At 43.5% G+C, this 24,164-nt stretch overlaps 1 protein-coding gene across 3 annotated transcripts in view; it reads left to right on the top strand.

Moving 5' to 3' along the window:
* Positions 1–20,865, top strand: part of LOC109904039 (RAS guanyl-releasing protein 1-like) — a 29,467-nt gene extending 8,602 nt beyond the window's left edge. For 2 of the 3 annotated variants that reach the window (XM_020501108.2, XM_020501107.2), the window contains exons 3-17: positions 2,065–2,170; positions 3,782–3,844; positions 4,884–5,015; positions 5,173–5,326; positions 5,500–5,673; positions 14,686–14,802; positions 14,915–15,190; positions 15,283–15,363; positions 15,676–15,780; positions 16,037–16,146; positions 16,562–16,706; positions 16,972–17,008; positions 17,546–17,680; positions 19,383–19,762; positions 19,905–20,861. In XM_020501108.2, coding sequence (XP_020356697.1) covers positions 2,065–2,170; positions 3,782–3,844; positions 4,884–5,015; positions 5,173–5,326; positions 5,500–5,673; positions 14,686–14,802; positions 14,915–15,190; positions 15,283–15,363; positions 15,676–15,780; positions 16,037–16,146; positions 16,562–16,706; positions 16,972–17,008; positions 17,546–17,680; positions 19,383–19,762; positions 19,905–20,045 — 2,156 coding nt within the window. In that variant the 3' untranslated portion in view covers positions 20,046–20,861. Of the gene's footprint in view, positions 1–2,064; positions 2,171–3,781; positions 3,845–4,883; positions 5,016–5,172; positions 5,327–5,499; positions 5,674–14,685; positions 14,803–14,914; positions 15,191–15,282; positions 15,364–15,675; positions 15,781–16,036; positions 16,147–16,561; positions 16,707–16,971; positions 17,009–17,545; positions 17,681–19,382; positions 19,763–19,904 lie in introns of all 3 variants that reach the window. The other variant, XM_020501109.2, reaches the window with a different exon arrangement.
* The last annotated feature ends 3,299 nt before the right edge of the window (positions 20,866–24,164 follow it).

Genomic DNA, 24,164 nt, shown 5'->3' with positions numbered 1-24,164 from the left:
TGAAAGTTACAGGCCTCTCTCATGTTTTTAAGTGCAAGAACTTGCACAATTGGTGGCTGACTAAATACTTTTTTGCCCCACTGTAAACACAACCTTGAAAAATGAACAAAAAAAACGGACTGCCCACCCCAACTCACGCCCTGACCATACTAACACAAAGACAAAATAAAGGAACTAAGGTCAGAACGTGACAATATGTTTGTTTTTCTCCATGTGTAACTCTGTGTTGTTGTATGTGTCGAACTGCTTTGCTTTATCTTGGCCAGGTAGCAGTTGTAAATGAGAACTTGTTCTCAACTTGCCTACCTGGTTAAATAAAGGTGAAATAAAAAATAAAAACATTTGCCCAGTTACTTTACATCTGTCAAAACAAGGAAAGACTCCTTTCACCACGGCTTTGCTGATGAATGCCTATGATAATAAAACACCGCAAAGTAAGGCAACGCTCCCTGAATTTTGCCTTGTTTGTCATCACATCCCTTGTCCTATCCCAGTGCAGCCTGCTGCTTCTTTCCTAACTTTCCACAGTGAGTAAGACAGAGGGGATTTCCTCAGCAATTAGCCCCGTCTGGGTTGGTAGGGAGGTGTTGTAAAATGATGAAGTAATTGTTTACCTGGTAGTGAATCAAAAGCTCTTCCTTGTTATTTTAGATGATTTTAGAGCAGAACTTGCTTATATGATTGCAGCAATAAAAAAAAACATAAAGTTTGTATAAGTAGAGGAAGGATAGAGTTGAGTTGTTTTGCATCACAGTCCTTCAACATATAGTGACAGTATAAAGCGTCAAACCTATTACAACAGTTTCCCCTCAGAACAGTCTAATCATGTATATGATTTTCTAGATATTTCTTTTCACTCATGACAATTTTTCTTACAGTAAGATTATGTCTGTGTCATTGCTGGGAAGGCGACTTTTCATTGACATTGATCATTGGGGCGTTGTAGCCCTTGTTGGGACCGGTAAATGGAACACTGCCGTACCAGTGGTGCAGGATATGAGAGAAGGATTAGCTGCCTGCTGAAGTTGGCCCAGTGAGATAGTCCTTTCTAATGTTTGTTATCTATGTTGCCATCGTGTCTGAGGTATTTCAAGTCAATATGGGATATGTGGAGACCCATGGAAACTGTCATCCTTGTGTGGCATTAAGACAATACCAGCTGCTTAGGTTCAAAAGTTAAACACCATTTTCATGGATTCGTCAAGGTGCTTTCTTAGCTACGATTTCCAGAAAATCACTGGCAGATTGTTTACCTGCAATGGAAGAGATCAGAAGCATAGCAAAGAGGTTGTCATTTGCTATCCAATAGACAAACATGATAGTGAACCACTTGTTTATAAACAACATGTTACAGAGGACCAGCAAAATGTCCACTTTACTCAAGTCAGATCATTTGTAAGAGAGAGGCTAATGTAGTTAGAAATGGAATCTGCAATTGCTACTGTGTGGATACAGCTAACAATGTATTCCTTGAGATGTTTTCCACAACGTCATATCCTTTTATCTCCAGTGCCTCTAGGGACAAAGCTGTTTGAGTAGATGACAGAGATGGTGGCTGAAGGTTCCTGTGATGCCATAAGTGTTGGCAGAGATATAGGGAGGCGGTCACAAAGACAGGAAGTGAGATACGACAGAGAAAAGTAGACCACAGAAAATTCACAATACCACCACAGGAAAAGACATTCAGAGATGGTGAATACACTTAGATTTGCAGTTGACACAAAACTGGCATGTTATTGTGTTCATGGTTGCGAAGCACACATTAAAATAAAAAAAATAAGGTATGCTCTTTTGAGGTTGATTTGTATCATAATTTGACTGCAGACTTGGGGCTGAATGGAATCAGGAAGTTTTAATGGTTAAACCAATTGTTTTGTTGACATTCTGTAGCATGACATGACTGCTGGATTTGGTTATCAGAGAGCTAAGGTAGCATTGGACATTGATATGCAGAAATGATTTTCTTGTCCATATGAAATCTCAACCATCTACAGTACATTATTGGCATTGTGATAGGCAACAGCATGTCTGTTGACGTGCTCCATGTGTTGTGCTCTCTTTCAGATGCGGAGGGCTGTGTATGTGGGAGCAGCCACCTGATGAACATCACCCTAACCATGCACCGACTCCTCATGTCCTCCAGTGACCTCCTGGAGAAACTCATCTCCCTATATCCTTTACCAAGCAGACCCAATGCTCCATGGCTGTTCCACTACAGCAAAAACTATTATAGAGTTGGCACCAGGACCTGACCAATCTGTTGTGCCAAACATGGGATCTTTACCGCCTGTGCAGCGCTGTTTTGTGATCTGGTTGTCAGTAGCAACGGCCAATTAAGATCCAACTTGGCTGACAAGGTGCCATGCCATCGACTCCTCTCTCCTACCAGCAATGTGACTATCAATATGTGTGCACCCCAATTCTGTATTGCTGTACTATAGAGCCTCTAAATGTCTTTGTTAGCTCCAGTACACATCACCATGTTCTGTTTCCAATCCAGTGTCTTCCAGGTACTTTACAGTCTTTTTCTATTACCATCTTAGCTACACAAAAAGCACGATTCATCCCAATTTAATTCCCCCTCTTCAGGTCTGGTGTAAAAAGGCCACTGTAGTTGCCTATTTTCTGTTCTGAATGAGCAGTCTGTAATCTAGGGCTCCATTCAACAAAGAGCTCTGACGTCACAAAGCCCAGAGGAGCGGCAGTACTGGCACAGTGAGGAGGGTACTAAGGCTAGGGGCTTCAGGTGTTAATTACCTCTTCCCAGACTGAAGCCCTCTTCAGTTCTATTTAAACACAGCCTCTCAGCTGCCCAAGGAGGATCGCTCACCAAAACCCACGTCACACCTCAAGATGCACTGTGCGTCCTGCCCTCTATTTTCAACCCCTAAGCTCGTTCTGAGCTGAAGACCCAGAAGCATCAAATATGGTTAAGAGTGGCTTAGGAACAAGTGAAAGCACTGGAGCCATTAATGCCATTTATCGTAAAAACAATCTGGCTTTGCGATAGTGTGGGTGGCTCTTCATCTCCCATGACGCAATTAGCCTTTTTATGTGCATCACTTCAAGCTGATTTCTGCCAACAGAGTGCAGGAAGGCTCACAGTGTCAGGCATTTTTTTTTTTACCCCGGTTTTATATAATAAGAAGAATGGAGATGTTTTTTGAGTTAGGTACTCTGTACCTACCGAACATATGGCACAGCAGCTTAGCTAATAAACTGTTCTCACAGCCATTGAAATGTAAAAAGTAACCTTATGTTGGCTGTGTTTTTACCTGGTTGAGAGAACATGTTTTTACTCACTAAAAGGGTCCTCTGCCAGCACATCTTCTACAGGAATAAGGATTGTCTGTTGTGCATGTTTTAACTGACACTTTTATCCAAAGCAACCAAGGAATCCAGCCCATAGCCCTGTAAACAACATGCTTCAACCAACTGAGCCATTGGAACTACACAACACCAGAATGATTCACTTGCTGATGCTCCTAACCAGTTCTCTTTTTTGTGGTCGCCTCCTCCCACACCACCAAATGTCACATCTGTTCGCCTTTCAGTTTTCCTATTGATGAGTTTCCTGCGCTAAATACATTAAACACCAGTTAGTAATTGTTTACTTAGATGAATAGACATTTGAATAGACACTTTGTCCTGCACAGTGATCCAGATCGTTTATTCCCTGATAAATCCCACATACAGATCCTGGTCTCTTCCCAGACTCTAAACAATGTGCACATTTTACTATACCAGTGAATCATAATGTATCCTTAACTTGAGGTGTTACATTTAAAAGCGCCCTGGAGAATAAGCAGTCCACGGAGTGTAAGAGGATCTGTTACTTCATTAGGTAAGTGTGTGTTCCCCCTGCAGTCGTCCTAATCATGCCACTACCACTGGGGTCCACTAAGGCCTCCACACAATAACTCACTATTCAATCATTCTTATGAAAGGACATTAAAGGGCTTATCCACATAACACCTAATAATACAATATTCTATAACTGGGTAGATGGTTTAGGCAATGCTATTAGTGCATTTGCAAGAGCCTATAGTGTTGATTTCATGTTAGACAATAAACAACTAGGGTTTAGTGTTTGAAGTATACTCCCAGTCGGTATTAGATAGAATGTCGCTGCTCCACCCGCCTTAGGGGAAAACAACCCGTAGTTACCTAGGTTACCCCATTAGCTCCCTGCAAAAACGGGACTTTTTTTCAAATGCAATTTCCTTGTTGTCTGCTTGTTTTAGTCAATTATAAAACTGCATTTAAGAAAAGTACTTTTCAACATTTCCTGCTTCCGTGCATTCTCACTACTTAGAAAAACACAATATTGTAGAGCTTCCCTCACTCCCCTTTTTATGCGGTGCTGGCAAAGATGTGAGTGAGTGAGTTGCTACCGACCAGAACGTTAAGCTAGCCAAGACCAACAACACAAACAAACACACTATATAGCTACAAGTAGTGAGTGGAGTTACAAACTGACTATACTGAACAAGTTAAAGGTCTTACCCGTGATGAAATGTTTTTCACACACATAGCTACATGTACCCTACTTGGACACCAGGTTCCCACACTGCATAGCCCGAAGCTACATGGCTCTTCTCAAGGGCTCTATTTCCCTATGTGGGAGCATTCCAAACCGTAGGTCAAGATTTTTGACCTGGTTACATGCACAACACAGCAGCTTTTCAGCATACTTTGTTATTTATGTATGACACAAAATCTACAACAAAGTTGGCTCTTTTACAATGGTGGTCAATGAGAAATAATGTTTGTTTTCCACAATTTGTGGGCGTGGTCAAGGGGAATTCCTTCTTATGTGAATATTGACTCGGGGTATAGTATTTAATTGTGGTAAACACAGTCTTATTGTCCATATATTTCAGGTATTGGATCCAGGAGTTCTGGACGATGTTCCGGTTACACAGCAGCCTGTCAGACTCAATGGAGCAGTTCCAAGATCTGGTCAGGGATCAGGGCCAGGAAAGGCTGTGCCCTCTCTTGCAGACTAAATGGATGTAAGTATTCCCGGTATATTACTGAACAGAATTCATGTCTCTCTTGAGGAAAGCATCTAGAATGACCTGAAAATGGTTTCATGATAATGGTTTCAAATGATGCCTGTGTAACACCTGTGTGTTTCTGGTCTGTGTTGTTCACCATGTTGTGTCCCAGAAATGATAGACACTGGTCTCAGAAGCCCAGTCAGAGGATCAAGGCTAACAGCAGTAAGAAGAGGAAAGTGTCTCTGCTGTTTGATCATCTGGAGCCCATTGAGCTGGCTGAGCACCTCACCTACCTGGAGTTCAAGTCCTTCTGTAGAATATCAGTGAGTAGAGTCCCAATCCGCCTATATGTGATCGCTATAAACACTATGACATTCTGAAGATTGTCATAGCACATGCGTTCTACAGTAGGTATTTCAATGCATTCAAATGTGTTCTGCAAAACTTCTGTCCTTTTAGCTAAATGAGTCAGCATATGCTTTATTCTTTTTTCCAGTTTGCAGACTACCAGAACTATATCCGCAGCTGCTGCATGAAGGACAACCCCATGATGGAACGTTCCATTACATTGTGCAATGGTATCTCCCAGTGGGTGCAGCTCATGGTTCTGAGTCGGCCTACAGCTCAGCTGAGAGCAGAGGTCTTCACCAAGTTCATCCATGTGGCTCAGGTATGGCCCTAACTATTTCTCCTCCTCTTCCAGAACCATTGTAGACTAACTCTACAGTATATGTCTAGACAATAACAAAATGTCCACGTACAAGGTGTTTAGCCCCCATGTTTTGTACCCTCATGAATTGTGTTTGTTCAATGTCTATATCTGGTACCTTTTCCTCGTATTAAACTAATTCATGTCTACCATATCGTACAGTGAGACCTTCAGTACCTACTACTGTACTGCAGAAGCACCATCATTTGTTGTTACATAATGCATATTAAAAGAGGGCTACTAATGACTCTCAAGAGCTCCATGATGGGCTTTTAGTGCATCAAAGATGCTGGCTAACAGTGAACGTGTGCTCTGAATATTAACAAAGTACAGGCCTTCAGCACTAATGGATTTATCAGTGCTAAGTGCTAATACTGAGGATCTATCAGATGCTATGGGTAGGTACCGGGATTAGATGCGTTTCCTATAGAATTCTACTGGCTATTATCTGAGCGGTTGATGCCTCTTTTTCTCCCTATGATCAAGTCCTGTCTGGCGAAAACGCTTCCTCATACTTTACGTCTTGCAGCTATTACTTTACTGAAAAAGAAAGATAAAGATCACACATTGTGCTCCTCCCATAGACCAGTGTCACTTTTAAATGTTAATTATCAATTGATTGCTAAAATATTAACTCTGCGCCTAGAGTCAGTGCCCAATCTCATCCACACAGACCAAACTGGTTTTGTGCAGGGTTGTCTATCCTGTGATAATTGACATCTATATTTTGTAACCATATTCCAGTTATTGAAAAAGGTTACTAATGACTTGAAAAGAATGGACTTCCTTCCGATTTATCTTACAGCCAGCGTTAATGTCATCCAAATGTCAATATTACCAAAATGTCTTTATTTGCTTCAGAATCTTCCAATTTCACCCTCTGCATTTTATCAAAAACATGCAAAGCCTATTTTCCTCATTTATTTGGAATAACGAATCACCCAGAATTTGTCTGCAGGTCCTGTATCTTCCATTATAAGGCGGGTGGTCTGAATTGACCAAACCTAAAAATGTACTATTGGGCAGCCCAACTCATCCAAGTTAAGCAATGGTTTTCTCCCCCATTAAGTTCTTGGGCAAGGGTAGAATCCTATGACATGTTACTATATGAGCTGAAATACCTTAACTATTTTGGCCTGCAAAATAAGGTTAAAATAAGGTTACAAATAACCCTGTCATTTTTAATAGTATACAATAATACACATATGGAAAGCAACTCATAAATGACTGGGTTACATTGCATCCCCCTCCACTTTTAATTATGAGACATTTACAACCTGGCAAAACAAGGGTTTAAGGAAAATGTACCACCTCTTCCAGGATGGTACTACTATGAGAGACATTCTGTATTCTATCTGACCATTTGTTTCAATGTTTTCAAGTCTGACATATGGTTCAATTGAGGAATAAGGTTCTCTTGTGATTTCTAAATCATCTAAATGTGATGTCTTACTGAATAATAGTAAAACAAATTGTCAACTGTATTTCCAAAGTTTGTGTTGTTAGATCATATGCTAGTAGACACAGATGTTACTAGATTAGGAACTATGACAACTACCGTCAGAGGAAGGCCCTGCAAATTGCCTAAGACTCCAGCCACCCTAGTCATAGACTGTTCTCTCTGGTACCGCATGGCAGACGATACCGGAGCGCCAAGCCATAAGACTCCTGAACAGCTAATCAAAGGGCTACCGAGACCCCTCTTTTAACGATGCTGCTACTCTGTTTATAATAAATGCATAGTCACTAACTCTACCTACATGTACATATTACCTCAATTACCTCAAATAACCGGTCCCCTCTCACATTGACTCTGTACCGGTACCCCCTGTATATAGCCTCGCTTGTTATTTTACTGCTGCTCTTTAATTATTTGTAACCTTTATTTTCTATTTCTCACTTATCTATTTTTTTCTTAACTTCTTAAAGCGTTGTTGGTTAAGGGCTTGTAAGTAAGCATTTCACTGTAAGGTCTACACTTCTTGTATTCGGCGCATGTGACAAATACGTTTTGATTTGAAATGGGAACAAGATTGACAGTTTGAAATAAGCAGAGAGATAATATGTTCTACAGTTTGAAAGCACACACATTTTCCTACAACCACAAACTCTCTCAGGTTCACAGAATTAACTATACACCAGAAAAACTTCACGAAATGAATGCTGAAATGTCTTTTCTTTGTTGGAGGCAAAAGGGTACTTTTTATTCACATGTTTTGGACATGCAATCTTATTTCAATGTTTTGGGAATCTGTAAACACAATTTCAGAAAGTTTTAACAGATGTCTATCTCTCTCACGCCTTGTGTCTGTTTGGGTCTAGTGAACTTGATCCATGGAACAATAATCATAAAAAAATATATTGATCTGTCTGTGCGCCAATGTTTTTATAACATTAGGCTGGAAATCAGATAGTCCCTCTACTTTAACACACTGGCTAAATGAAATATCTGGCTACATCCCTTTGAACAATATCTTCTATAATATCAAAGGCAGACCACATCATTTACAAAACATCTGGCATTCCCACATCCAATTCATGGCAATAAGAGCAAATAAATAATGAGTGAGATGTTTATTATTATAATTTTTTGATGGTTTTTTCTGTGTCTAATTGTATGCATTGCTGTACCTTTTTTGGTACTGTATATGCAAGTACACGTGTGTATTTAATTAATTGTATTATGTGTTGAAATTGTATTTACACATGCTAAAATACACACACACACACACACACACACACACACACACACACACAGTTGAAGTCGGAAGTTTACATACACCTTAGCCAAATACATTTAAACTAAGTTTTTCACAATTCCTGACATTTAACCCTAGTAAAGATTCCCTGTTTTAGGTCAGTTAGGATCACCACTTTATTTTAAGAATATGAAATGTCAGAATAATAGTAGAGAGTGATTAATTTCAGCTTTTATTTCTTTCATCATATCCCCAGTGGGTCAGAAGTTTACATACACTCAATTAGTATTTGGCAGCATTGCCTTCCATAAGCTTCCCACAGTAAGTTGGGTGAATTTTGGCCCATTCCTCCTGACAGAGCTGGTGTAACTGTCAGGTTTGTAGGCCTCCTTGCTTGCACACGCTTTATCAGTTCTGCCCACACATTTTCTATAGGATTGAGGACAAGGCTTTGTGATGGCCACTCCAATACCTTGACTTTGTTGTCCTTAAGCCATTTTGCCACAACTTTGGAAGTATGCTTGGGGTCATTGTCCATTTGGAAGACCCATTTGCGACCAAGCTTTAACTTCCTGACTGATGTCTTGAGATGTTGCTTCAATACATCTGTAATGCGTCTGTGTGTAGCTGGTGTAGATGAGTCAGGCGCAGGACAGCAGATAAGAGTAATGTACGCAATTTACTCAACAAATATACAATACACGTCAATAAATCCAAGGCCACACATAACAGACAGCAATACAAGAAACAATCACTCACAAACAAACATGGGGGAACAGAGGGTTAAATAATGAACAAGTAATTGGAGGATTGAAATCAGGTGTGTAAGACAAAACAAATGGAAAATGAAAAGTGGATTGGCGACGGCTAGAAGGCCGGTGACGTCGACCGCCGCCCAAACAAGGAGAGGGACCGACTTCGGCGGAAGTTGTGACAGTACCCACCCCCCCTTGAGGCGCGGCTCCAGCGGTGCGCCGACAACGACCTCGGGGACGACCCGGAGGACGAGGCGCAGGGCGATCCGGATGGAGACGGTGGAACTCCCGCAGCAACGAAGGGGCCAAGACGTCCTCCACCGGCACCCAGCATATCTCCTCCGGACCGTACCCCTCCACGAGGTACTGAAGGCCCCTGGCCCGACACCTCGAGTCCAGGATGGCTCGAACAGGATACGCCGGGGCCCCCTCGTTGTCCAGAGGGGGAGGAGGAACCTCCCGCACCTCAGACTCCTGGAGAGGTCCAGCCACCACCGGCCTGAGTAGAGACACATGGAACGAGGGATTAATATGGTAATCTGGGGGAAGCTGTAACCTGTATCATACCTTGTTCAGTCTCCTCAGGATTTTGAATGGCCCAACAAACCGCAAGCCCAGCTTCCCAGCAGGGCAGACAGAGGGGCAGGTTTCAGGTCGAGAGCCAGACCCGGTCCCCCAGTGCAAACACCGGGACCTCATTGTGGTGGCGGACGGTGCTCGCCTTCTGCCGCCTCACGGCCCATTGCAGGTGCACATGGGCGGCGTCCCAGGTCTCCTCCGAGCGCTTAAACCATTCGTCCACCGCAGGAGCTTCGATCTGGCTCTGATGCCAAGGTGCCAGAACCGGCTGATACCCCAGTATGCACTGGAAGGGGGAGAGGTTAGTAGATGAGTGGCGGAGTGAGTTTTGGGCCATCTCTGCCCAGGGGATGAACGCCGCCCACTCCCCCGGCCGGTCCTGGCAATATGACCTCAGAAACTTACCCACATCCTGGTTTACTCTCTCCACCTTCCCGTTGCTCTCGGGGTGAAAACCTGAGGTGAGGCTGACCGCGACCCCCCAGATGTTCCATGAACGCCCTCCAGACCCTGGACGTGAACTGGGGACTATGTCCTCAGGCACCCCGTAGTGCCGGAAGACGTGAGTGAACAGGGCCTCCGCAGTCTGTAGAGAGACTGCGCAAAGGGAGGAGACGGCAGGACTTAGAAAACCGATCCTCAACGACCAGGATCGTGGTGTTGCCCTGTGAGGGAGGAAGATCCGTCAGGAAGTCCACCGATACCACGGCCATTGTGGAAGGGGTAGGGGTTGTAACTTCCCTCTGGACAGGTGCCTGGGAGCCTTGCACTGGGCACACACCGAGCAGGAGGAAACATAAACCCTTACGTCCTTGGCCAAGGTGGACCACCAGTACTTCCCACTAAGGCAACACACTGTCCGACCGATGCCAGGATGAACAGAGGAGGGTGCCGTGTGGGCACAATAGATCAAACGGTCGCGGACAGCAGGCGGAACGTACAGACGCCCAGCTGGACATTGGGGGTGGGGGGGGATTAGGGGGCTCTGTGCGTAACGCCCGCTCGATGTCCACGTCCAGCTCCCACACTACCGGTGCCACCAGGCAAGAGGCCGGAAGTACCACTCCTCTGCCCGGATGTACTCCAGATTGTGGTGGTCAGTCCAGATGAGAAAAGGGTGTTTAGCCCCCTCAAGCCAATGTCTCCACGCCTTCAGAGCCTTGACAACAGCCAACAGCTCCCGGTCCCCCACATCATCATAGTTTCTCTCCGCCTGGCTGAGCTTGTTCGAAAAGAAAGCACAGGGGCGGAGCTTTGGTGGCGTGCTCGAACGCTGAGATAGAATAGCTCCTATCCCAGCCTCGGACGCGTCCAACTCCACTATGAATGCCAAAGAGGGATCCAGATGAGCCAGCACGGGAGCTGAGGTAGAGCCTTCAGGTGACCAAAAGCCCTGTCTGCCTCAGCCGACCACTGCAGTCGCACCGGTCCCCCCTTCAACAGTGAGGTAATGAGAGCCGCTACCTGACCAAAACCCCGGATAAACCTCCGGTAGTAGTTGACAACCCCTAGAAACCGCTGCACGTCCTTTACCATGGTGGGAGTAGGCCAATTACGCACGGCTGAAATGCGGTCACTCTCCATCTCCACCCCTGAGGTGGAAATGCGGTACCCTAGGAAGACTGACTGTTGGAAGAACAGACATTTCTCAACCTTGATGTACAGGTCATGCACCAAAAGTCGACCAAGCACGCTGCGCACCAGGGACGCATGCGCGGCGCGTGTAGCGGAGTATATCAGCATGTCGTTGATATACACCACTACACCCTGCCCGTGCAGGTGCCGGAAAATGACGTCAACAAAGGCCTGGAAGACTGATGGAGTATTCATCAACCCGTACGGCATGACGAGGTACTCATAGTGCCCTGAGGTGGTACTAAATTCCGTCTTCCACTCGTCTCCACCCCGATACGAACCAGGTTGTAAGCGCTCCTGAGATCCAATTTTGTGAAGAAGCACGCCCCGTGCATTGACTCGATCGCACTGGCGATGAGGCAGTGGGTAGCTGTACCTCACAGTGATCTGATTGATACCCCGATAGTCAATACACGGACGCAGACCTTCTTCACATAAAAGAAACTCGAGGAGGCAGGTGAAGTGGAGTGCCGAATGTATCCCTGCCCCAGGGATTTGGAGACATATGTTTCCATAGCCGCCGCCTCCTCCTGTGACAGAGGATACACGTGACTCCTGGGAAGTGCTGCGTCTACCAGGAGATTTATCCCCCTGTTGATGAGGTGTAATTGAGTCGAGAGCCAAATCGGCATATTCTGAGGGGATGCGCACGGCGGAGACCTGGTCTGGACTCTCCACCGTAGTCGCACCCTACACACCTTCCTGAGCACTTTTGTGACCACCCCTTGAGAGCCCTGTGTTGCCACGAAATAGGGGGGTCATGAAAGGCCAACCAGGGTAGGCCCAGCACCACGGGAAACGCAGGAGAATCAATAAGGAAGAGACTGATTCTCTCCTTGTGGCCCTCCTGCGTAATCATGTCTAGTGGAGCGGTGGCCTCCCTAATCAGCCCTGACCTAATGGTCGACTATCTAGGGCATGTACAGGGAAGGGCATATCCACAGGAACAAGAGGATCCCTAAATTATGGGCAAATGAATGGTCGATAAAATTCCCAGCTGCGCCTGAATCTACGAGCGCCTTATGCTGGAAATGCTCAGGAAATTTAATAAACGCATACATGTGAGCAACAGAGGGCTCTGGGTGAGCGTGGTGCCGACTCACCTGGGGTGACACGATAGTGCCCTGCCTGCTGCCTCGACTCCCTGAAGAAATCCTGCGCGCTCTTCGTCCCCTGCCTCAGGTGGAACAGATCGCGTAATGGTCCAATGGCCCACTCCAGGGCTTTGCCTGGGAGGCAGGAGACGAGGGTGGACACGCTCTCATGTCCCGAAGGAGCCGGGTGGACGGTCTCCAGGTAGAGCTCCAGCTGGAGTAGGAACCCCTGATATCCGGCAGCCGTCCCATCATACTCCCTCGGGAGCACGAGCCGAATCCCGCTGGGACCGGGTGAAGGAGGGGTGGACAGTGGGGCCTGCTGTAGTGGGTCTGGTGGAGGTGCTGGAAGACCTCCTCTCTCCCAACGATCCATCGTCTGCAGCACACGATCCATGGCGGTGCCCAGACGTTGCAACATGGTCGCAAAATAACTCTTGGCTCTACTTGATCAAATGCCTCTTCATCACTTTATTCACATGCAAAGCTGTGTTCTGAAGAGTAATGAGGAGCTGAGAGAGTTGGATGAAGAGGCAGCAGTCTGGAGAATCTCTCTGGGTTACATTAATGCACTAGTCAGCTGCCGCTCCTCTAACTCCTCTCAATGCATTCCACGCCAACTCTCCTTCCGTGGCCTCCAATTGCTCTTAAATACAAGTAAAACTAAATGCATGCTCTTCAACCGATCGCTACCTGCACCTACCCGCCTGTCCAACATCACTACTCTGGACGGCTCTGACTTAGAATACGTGGACAACTACAAATACTTAGGTGTCTGGTTAGACTGGAAACTCTCCTTCCAGACCCATATCAAACATCTCCAATCCAAAGTTAAATCTAGAATTGGCTTCCTATTTCGCAACAAAGCATCCTTCACTCATGCTGCCAAACATACCCTTGTAAAACTGACCATCCTACCAATCCTCGACTTTGGCGATGTCATTTACAAAATAGCCTCCAATACCCTACTCAACAAATTGGATGCAGTCTATCACAGTGCAATCCGTTTTGTCACCAAAGCCCCATATACTACCCACCATTGCGACCTGTACGCTCTCGTTGGCTGGCCCTCGCTTCATACTCGTCGCCAAACCCACTGGCTCCATGTCATCTACAAGACCCTGCTAGGTAAAGTCCCCCCTTATCTCAGCTCGCTGGTCACCATAGCATCTCCCACCTGTAGCACACGCTCCAGCAGGTATATCTCTCTAGTCACCCCCAAAACCAATTCTTTCTTTGGCCGCCTCTCCTTCCAGTTCTCTGCTGCCAATGACTGGAACGAACTACAAAAATCTCTGAAACTGGAAACACTTATCTCCCTCACTAGCTTTAAGCACCAACTGTCAGAGCAGCTCACAGATTACTGCACCTGTACATAGCCCACCTATAATTTAGCCCAAACAACTACCTCTTTCCCAACTGTATTTAATTTTGATTTATTTATTTATTTTGCTCCTTTGCACCCCATTATTTTTATTTCTACTTTGCACATTCTTCCATTGCAAAACTACCATTCCAGTGTTTTACTTCCTATATTGTATTTACTTTGCCACCATGGTCTTTTTTGCCTTTACCTCCCTTCTCACCTCTTTTGCTCACATTGTATATAGACTTGTTTATACTGTATTATTGACTGTATGTTTGTTTTACTCCATGTGTAACTCTGTGTCGTTGTATCTGTCGAACTGCTTTGCTTTATCTTGGCCAGGTCGCAATTGTAAATGAGAACTTGTTCTCAACTTGCCTACCTGGTTAAATAACGGTAAAATAAAAATAAAAATAAATAAAATAAAATGGGTTCCAGTGTCCCACAGCAGGGCCATATGATCAATTAGGGAACTGAGAAAAGTTGGTGAAACATTTACTGGGGCGACAGGTAGCCAAGTGGTTAGAGCATTGGGCCAATAACTGAAATGTTGCAAGATTGAATCCCAAGGCGGACAACGTAAAAAATCGGTTGTTCTGCTCCCGATCAAGGCAGTTAACCCACTGTTCTTAGGCTGTCATTGTAAAAAGAATTTGTTCTTAACTGACTTGCCTAGTTAAATAACGGTTAAAAGAAAACAACTAGATTTGTACAACTGTATTATCTAAGATTGTAAGCAACAGTATTATGAATGCCTAATGCAACCAACATTAGAGTGCTGCTTGTGGAGAGTGCTGTGGGTTGACACTGATTTAAGGTTCAATTAGAATGTTTGTGTTTCCCAGAGCCTCCATCTTATGCACAACTTCAACACACTAATGGCTGTGGTGGGGGGCCTGTGCCACAGCTCCATCTCCAGACTTAAAGAGACCAGTTTGCATGTGTCCCACGAGGTCACCAAGGTACATTTATCTATAACATTATCATAACATGATCTATATTGATCAGTATGTCTAAAATACAATACAAGGTAATAATCTACACTATATTTTCCACTCTCTCTTCTCTCCACAGGTGCTGAATGAGATGACAGACCTCCTGTCCTCCTGTAGGAACTATGACAACTACCGTCAGGTGTACAGCAGGTGTGCAGGCTTTAAGATCCCCATCCTGGGGGTCCACCTCAAGGACCTGATCTCAGTCAACGAGGCCATGTCAGACTACGTAGAGGACAACAAGGTGAATGTTCAGAAGCTCCAGGCTCTGTACAACCACATCAACGAGCTGATCCAGCTACAGCAGATCACCCCACAGCTCGATGCCAATAAAGACCTGGTCCACCTTCTCACGGTTAGTATACACCTAAGTACACAGTAATTCACACTACTGTGACTGTTGGTAAATGACCCTGGTCTCTGACCCTGTTGTCCTCTACTGCTCAGCTGTCCCTAGACCTCTACTACACAGATGATGAGATATATGAGCTCTCTTACACCAGGGAGCCCAAGAACAGCAAAGCACCCGTGAGTAAAAAGGGGACATGAAAAACAGTGGGAAATGAAACGATTTGCATAATGATTGAAATAGAAAATACTCCTAGCCATAGCAAGTTCACTGTGTTATGGCTAGGGGTGTTTTCAATTTCAAACATGTTTAATAATACTGACAAAAACCCAGTTAGCTCCAGTGAATCATGTCTGATGTTGCATATCCCATTAACAAACCTATTTAAAGAGAATGAGCACTGGAGCTCTTTAATTGGCCCATTTAACATCAGCACAGTCTATTCTACATCTGCTGACAATGTTCTGATCATCTGTTTTGTTTTACATCAGCCAGCCACCCCATCTAGACCTCCAGTGGTTGTGGAGTGGGCATCAGGAGTGGCCCCAAAACCTGACCCCAAAACCATCAGCAAACATGTGCAAAGAATGGTGGATGTAAGTTGAAAATACCAAGGGAAGGAATATAGACATAAGCATTGTATTCTGTTTCATAAAAGCAGTAAATCATGTTTTAAATATTGTTTTGTCATTACCGTTATGTTATTTCCATTAATGTATACTACATACATTATTTCTCTGAAAGTTGTAGTTTTAATACTCTACCAGATCAAACTGAACAGAACTCTTTCCAGTTGATCTATTGTGCTTCGTGTATCTCATTACTATGTCTTGTGTCTCTTGTCCTCAACAGTCCGTGTTTAAAAACTATGACCATGATGAGAATGGCTACATCTCTCAAGGAGACTTTGAGAAAATCGCTGCTAGCTTTCCATTCTCCTTCTGTGTTATGGACAAAGAGAAGTATGTATATGGTTCCGTTGTGGCTGCATGGGCTCTCCTTTGGCACATTTGACAGTTCACACTAACAGCATGGGCACATTTTTAACTGCAGAGAAAGGAAACTAAAGTGGAATCTGGGCATGTAGCTACAGGAAACAGAAATATCAACATAAGTATCAGCTAGCCATATGTCTCAGCAGTCAACTCTCACTGTGGTCAACTGTGGTTAAATCACAAACTTCTTAACCAGTTAGCTGGTGGAGTGAAACTGTTGAAGTGAAGTAAGGAAGCCTGCTAGTTTTGGTTCCTCTTATTTCAATGTGACATATAGAAGTATGAAATTAGGCCCAATATAGTACATACAGTACATTGCAAACATAACATTTCATTGCAAACATAAAATGTTTTTCTTATGCTTTGTGTTGTCCTGCTCCAGGGAAGGCCTCATCAGTAGAGAGGAGATCACAGCCTATTTCATGCGCGCTAGTGTCATCTGCTCCAAGCTGGGTCTTGGCTTTGTCCACAACTTTCAGGAGACCACCTACATGAAGCCCACCTTCTGTGACAATTGCTCCGGATTCGTAAGTCAAGACAGTACATTACAGCACTATGTCCTGATCTGTCTTTAGCTTAGCTGTCGGTCTCATTAGTATGGGCAGGAGTTTTTCCTGAAGTTGTCGCCTGATCAGGAAAGACTCTGGGGCTTAGTTATAGCATGCTCATCAACAATAGCAATGCTGTTACGGCTTTAAATGACTATTTAAACATGCACATTCCTCATTCTTAAATATGCATTACTTCTGTTATCTCCAAACAACCTTTTCAAATTCCTCTTTTCCATAACAGTTGTGGGGCGTCATAAAACAAGGCTACAGATGCAGAGGTGATTATTTTTATTTTTTATTGTTGCTGCGTCTAGACTAGAATATTCCATCATGTTTGCATAAATGTTATTCTGCACGTAGTTTACAGTTCAGTACATTGTTGATAGGATACAATGTTAGCAGAGGTTGCTGATAATGGGGAGACTGCGAGGAGCAGGTAATGTGTAGCTATCTTGAGAAGGTGCATTGTGTGGTTTCTATCATGCAGACTGCTAGCTGAACCCTGCAGCACATGAAAGTCACAACCACAAAACAACTTTTTACTCTCTTCCCCTTGAAACAGTCAGAAACACGCTGTTTGCATGGCAACATGCACACAAAGGTCTAAAAACGGTTCTGTTCCACAGGCACCATTAGGCAACCGAGGGGAACGGAAGTTACATTATCTAGTAGGGTGCTATTGACAACAAAACAAAAACATGCATTCTCTGTGCAACCCAACATGACCATACAAGAATCTATAAAAAAAATATATATATATTTTCCACCTCTGCCTGCTCTAACACGTTGTCTGCATTCTCTTGGCCTGTTCACAGACTGTGGGATGAACTGCCACAGGCTGTGTAAGGACCAGGTGGCGTTTGAGTGTAAGAAGAATGCCAAAGGCAGCAGCACCTCTGAAGGTCCACTAACACCCGGCTCCACACCCGGCACTACAGGTGGGCCAGAAGGTGAGGAGGGAGTAAATGCATAGTAAATATGCTTGGGCCGCGATCCCACTCTCTGAGGGTGTCTCTGGTGGACAACACATTTCCAATTTACACTGTATTCATGTGTGAAATAGCACAAATATAAGCAAGATATATTTTTTTAGTCACACATACTAAATTATTTACCAAAATAGTGATGAACCACATGTAGTGTAACAGTAACCAACCAGAGTTGTGATTGCTAGTTGTGCTAGAAATCTAAGGCAGCAGAAGGTCGCCATCTGCTGGTCTAGAAGTAATACATCACTCTAGGTCTAGAAGTAATACATCACCCTAGGTCTAGAAGTAATACATCACCCTAGGTCTAGAAGTAATACATCACCCTAGGTCTAGAAGTAATACATCACCCTAGGTCTAGAAGTAATACATCACCCTAGGTCTAGAAGTAATACATCACCCTAGGTCTAGAAGTAATACATCACCCTAGGTCTAGAAGTAATACATCACTCTAGGTCTAGAAGTAATACATCACTCTAGGTCTAGAAGTAATACATCACTCTAGGTCTAGAAGTAATACATCACTCTAGGTCTAGAAGTAATACATCACTCTAGGTCTAGAAGTAATACATCACTCTAGGTCTAGAAGTAATACATCACTCTAGGTCTAGAAGTAATACATCACTCTAGGTCTAGAAGTAATACATCACTCTAGGTCTAGAAGTAATACATCACTCTAGGTCTAGAAGTAATACATCACTCTAGGTCTAGAAGTAATACATCACTCTAGGTCTAGAAGTAATACATCACCCTAGGTCTAGAAATAATACATCACCCTAGGTCTAGAAGTAATACATCACCCTAGGTCTAGAAGTAATACATCACCCTAGGTCTAGAAGTAATACATCACCCTAGGTCTAGAAGTAATACATCACCCTAGGTCTAGAAGTAAAACATCACTCTAGGTCTAGAAGTAATACATCACTCTAGGTCTAGAAGTAATACATCACTCTAGGTCTAGAAGTAATACATCACTCTAGGTCTAGAAGTAATACATCACTCTAGGTCTAGAAGTAATATTTTACCTTTATTTAACTAGGCAGGTCAGTTAAGAACAAATTCTTATTTTCAATGACGGCCTAGGAACAGTGAGTTAACTGCCTTGTTCAGGGGCAGAACGACAGATTTTTACCTTGTCAGCTCAGGGATTTGATCTTGCAACCTTTTGGTTGCTAGTCCAACACTCTAACCTCTAGGCTACTCTGCCATCCCATATATCCCTCTACTTGTGCTTACTACCTGTATGCAAAGTAAAACCTAATCTTGGATAGTCCTAAACTATACCATTCCATGTGGTAACCATTATTGACAGGAGTCACATATATTGCAAATACACAGGAAATATAAAGTCCCAAATCATTATTTGAAAGGTATGTCTTTGCAGGTGAGAGAGCAGGTTTAATCTAGTTTATGGAAAAGTAGCACAGCATCTGGGTAGTTTCCCTATGTGGTGGACTGTCATACTGCTCTCTAAAGTCAAGGACCTGCCTCACTTACTGTAACACTGGATGTGCTTTCTGTGGTCAGACAAACACTCAGTTGACTTTTCCTTAACCTTATGAGATTGACTGTTTGCAAACATATCACTTCAAAACCAGAGAACTGATTGAAATGGGTTGAACAGATCAGAGTTGACTGCCTATCTTTATGGTGTTGTTTGTGCTAGGCTCAGAAGAGGGGCCTTTCCCCTACCCGTCAGAGGAATGTAGGGACTGGAGCCCTGACTCTGCGCCCCCCTCCCATCTGAGGCTCCCCCCTAAGCTGCCCATGCCTGTGGGGGTCCACTGTAGCACCCAGACAGAGGGCCCTCCCACCCCTGCCTCCCCGCCAGAGTCCAGTCGGCTACAGCCAGTACAGCCCTCTCTCCTGGCCCCTGTACCCTCCTCTCTCTTGGCCCCCGTACCCCCCTCCCTCACCCCATGCCCCAGTCCGGTGCCCCAACGCAAACAACGGGCCTATGCCAAGTGGGAGAACAGAACCTCTACAGTGCTAAAGCCCAGGGAGCCGGATGAAGATTTAAAACCCAACTATGATGCTCTGGAAACGGTGAGATTCAGACACCACTACCTCTGGGTTACTGATATGTGTTCAATTGTGTACATTGAATGCACTATATTCTAATTTCTAGAGTTTTGAACGCAAGGTTAAACATTCCAATAAATAAACAATGATGGTGAATGATTCTCAGGAGAACCAGAAGCTTCAGAAGAACAACGAAACGCTGCGTAAGAAGCTGAGGGAGACGCAGCGCGAGGTAGAGATCCTGCAGACACTTCTGAAGAGGCACGCCCTGCACCCTGTGGTGGAGGACTCGTCCTCCTCCTCCTAGCCAGGAACACCCTTCAGCAGGTCAGACACACCCACTCTATGACATCACAGGTGATGCTCAGCCCTCTTTCTCCAGAGCCACTGACAGTACCGTTTGTCTTAAAGGACCACAGCGCCACACAATCAAGATACACAGAGGGACCTAAACGTCCCTGTGAGGAGACACTGTTACTCACATTGTTTTATGCCATGGGTACCTCACAGTGCGGTACATACAGCCACTCTAATTACCAGTTGCAGCCAATATGGGGTTATGAGGCATAGCCAATGAAAGTACCGTCCTGAATAGGACACAGCCAGTCAAAGTACAGTACCAGCCATTATGGAACAAAGCCAATCAGTGTGACTTTGGGTTGGGGACTCTGACAATTAGAATTCCACACAGTATGGCCAGGACACTGGCCAAGTTCATTCAGGTGTACTGTGTAGTTATTATCCTGTCTTAAGTAATAACAAGGTTGCATATTGTAAATCCATGTGATTTCAATGTCACTGTCAATATTTATTGTTAAAACACTACAATACAGGTAGATATAGATATAGATAAATCATTGTTTTAGTCTTTATGTAGGTAGGTGCAAGAAGACATTTTCTAAAAAGACTACATTCAACCACAGTGTTCTTATGTATATTTCATCAGCTCAGTGCGGTCCATAGTAGCAAATAACATAATTTTCGATGTTTCACCAATGACATACCATGTAAATAACCTAAGCATATCATATATTGTGGTGCCATTGTACCAGTAGTTTCTCTCAAGATGTCCTCTCTCAGTATTGCTGTCATAATGAATGTTATAATAAAGACATTTTCTCTATTCATCATGTTCGGTGAGATTTGTAACTCGGTGGGTGTCAATTTTTTCTTCATTTGTATGGAACCTTCACAGTATGGAACTGACAGTAGCTGTGAACTAAGTTCCACTAGGGGTCACTAAACCCACTAGAATATCAGCATAGCCTACCACTCTGCCTGCTTTCATAATGATTTGATGGTTTAGTTTTATTTTGCTTTCGTCAACTTTGCTAAAATAGAAAGCACCACTCATAGTAACTATACTATTTGCTGTATAAATGCCATTCTCTATTCAACCTCATCAGAATAGCTGTGAACCAGTGCCATTACCTCCTCAGTTGGTGGTTAATGGGAAGTTTAACAGGAAAAGAAGAAAGTCCTTCCATAATGTTAGAGAACATGAGCAAGGTAGCCTGGGCAGGGGGTTCTGCTCTTAAAGGGGCAGACCCCCTCGCCTTCAGAGGTTTGGTACGAAAATGTATGCACTCACTACTATAAGTCGCTCTGGATAAGAGTGTCTGCTAAATGACAAAAATGTAAATGGAACAATAAGGCCCCACCTTTACAGTCAACAGGTGAGATTGACCACCTATATGGCATTAATAATAATAATAAGTAAATAATAAGCGAAAGAAAGAACTTTCGCAAGAGGATAGTTTGTACATTTGGTGCCTATCTTTTGTGTCCCTTGTAGGTCAATAGCCTGCTGCTCATAATTAGTGCTGTGTTCGCATTTATATTTGACCTGAGGTCTCTGTAGGTAATTAGTCTTCTGTGGTGAAGCGTATAGTGTAGATAATCATTGTACTTGTTTTTCACATAAACTGATATTAGGCAAACTATTAGAATTTTAGCAACCAGGAAATGGCAGAGGGGTTTCTGCATAGTCTACATTTTAAGAATGCTGGTCCATTGGGTGTCAGTTCGAGTAGCCAATAGAGTACCACATTATGAGTCATAATACCCATAAAACCTAGTGGTCAAACAAGGAAATGGTTCCAATCGTTTTTCCATCATTCATTTCCCATGGTGTTTTTACATTTTTTAGAAACACTTAAAATAAGGGCTGTATTTTGTGTAGGCTTACACTGGTGTGACGTTTGGATACCTGTAAATCTCTCGAAGACAAGGTGACTTATCTATATTTTTGCCTGTATTTACAGCCCAAAAATTAAGTGCTAATGTGACTATCATAAAGAACTACAAATGCCATGATCTGGACAAGACTGCCAAATCAAGGCAAAGGTAAGAATCTCTGGATTAGCTAAATAAATCTCTAGCTAAATGTAGTCAAGAATGTATTGGCAAAATGTCTTTAATGAACAATTCTGTGACCTGTCTTGGGAAAGTTTTAAATTGACACAGTACCTGTTAGCAAAGGTGTCAGCTACAAATGACATGCAGGAGCTTGCAGGGATTTGTAGTCTTTGATGCTAATTAGCATTTTTCGAATCTGAGACTAAATATAGACGTGTATATTGATAAGTCACCTTGTCTAAGAGAGATTGTGGTTATATTAACGTCACGTCCGGGTAAGCCTACAAGAAACACAGCCCTTATTTTAAGTGTTTCTAAAATCCCCTATGGGAAAAAATTGTGGGAAAACTATTGAAACCATTTCTGTTTGACCGCTAGGTTTTATGGGTATTATGACACCTCCACTTTGGGTCTCTATGTAGACTACGTGCAGGCTATGGTGCAGCTCATGTGAATTCGTATAAATTGTAGGTACATTTACATATTTCTAGGGGGTAGATGTATTTGTCATTAGGATTTTTTTTAACAACTGTTTTTTATATTTTCAAGGCAACAAATAGGCTGAATAAATTAGCAGCTACCTCTGTGCTTGTGTAGTCCAGTGGTTATAGCTGCTGACCCCATCACACATATGCCAGAGTTGTCATGGGTTTGAATCCAGCCCACTGCCCTTTGACTTTTTGCAGGAACTCGTACTTTATAGTTACTCTCAGTGGGCTGTATTTGTACTCTTACTCAAGTCATTTCTGAAGGAAGGAACTTACTTTCTACTGTTTTACATTTGACCAAATCCCTTACAGTTACATAGATATTAGATACATACATAACCAGTCAAAAGTTTGGACACACCTACTCATTTTATTTATTTTTGCTGTTTTCTACATTATACATTTCTACTATAGTGAAGACATCAAAACTATAAAATAACACCTATGTATACTGTATACTGAGGTATAACATATATTTTGAGATTCTTCAAAGTAGCCATCCTTTGCCTTGATGACAGCTTTGCATACTCTTGGCATTTTCTCAACCAGCTTCATGAGGTAGTCACCTGGAATGCAAATCAATTAACAGGTGTGCCTTGTTAAAAGTTATTGTGGAATTTATTTCCTACTTAATGCGTTTGAGCCAATCGGTTGTGTTGTGACAAGGTAGCGTGGTATACAGAAGGTATCCCTATTTGGTAAAACACCAAGTCCATATTATGGCAAGAACAGCTCAAATAAGCAAAGAGAAACAACAGTCCATCATTGACTGACCTTCATGTCTTAAAGTAATGTGGAACATTTCAAGACCTTTGGAAGTTTCTTCAAGTGCAGTCGCAAAAACCATCAAGTGCTGGCTCTCATGAGGACCGCCACATGAAAGGAGGACCTAGAGGTAACTCTGCTGCAGAGGATAAGTTCACTAGAGTTAGCTGTGCCTCAGATTGCAGCCCAAATAAATGCTTCAGAGTTCAAGTAACAGACATCTCAACATCAACTGTTCAGAGGAGACTGCGTGAATTTTTATTTAACTAGGTAAGTCAGTAAAGAACAAATTCTTATTTACAATGACTGCCTACTCTGGCCAAACTCGGACGACGCTGGGCCAATTGTGCGAAGCCCTATGGGACTCCCAATCACAACCAATCGTGAATCAGGCCTCCATGGTCAAATTGCTGCAAAGAAACCACTACTAAAAGACACCAATAATAAGAAGAGACTGGCCAAGAAACACGAGCAATGGATATTAGACCGGTGGAAATCTGAGTCCAAATTTGAGATTTTTGATTCCAACTGCCGTGTCTTTGTGAGACGCAGAGTAGATGAACGGATGATCTCTGCATGTGTGGTTCTCACCGTGAAGCAGGTGTGCAGGTGCTTTGCTGGTTACACTAAGTGATTTATTTAGAATTCAAGGCACACTTAACCAGCATGGCTACCACAGCATTATGCAGCGATACGCCATCCCATCTGGTTTGTACTTGGTGGGACTATAATTTATTTTTCAACAGGACAATGACCCAACACACCTCCAGGCTGTGTATGGGCTATTTGACCAAGAAGGAAAGTGATGGAGTGCT

This window comes from Oncorhynchus kisutch, linkage group LG14 (assembly GCF_002021735.2).
Source record: "Oncorhynchus kisutch isolate 150728-3 linkage group LG14, Okis_V2, whole genome shotgun sequence".
In the NCBI taxonomy this organism is placed as follows: domain Eukaryota; kingdom Metazoa; phylum Chordata; class Actinopteri; order Salmoniformes; family Salmonidae; genus Oncorhynchus; species Oncorhynchus kisutch.
The sequence above is the reverse complement of the archived record's forward strand: the minus strand, read 5'-3'. Positions and strand labels throughout refer to the sequence as shown.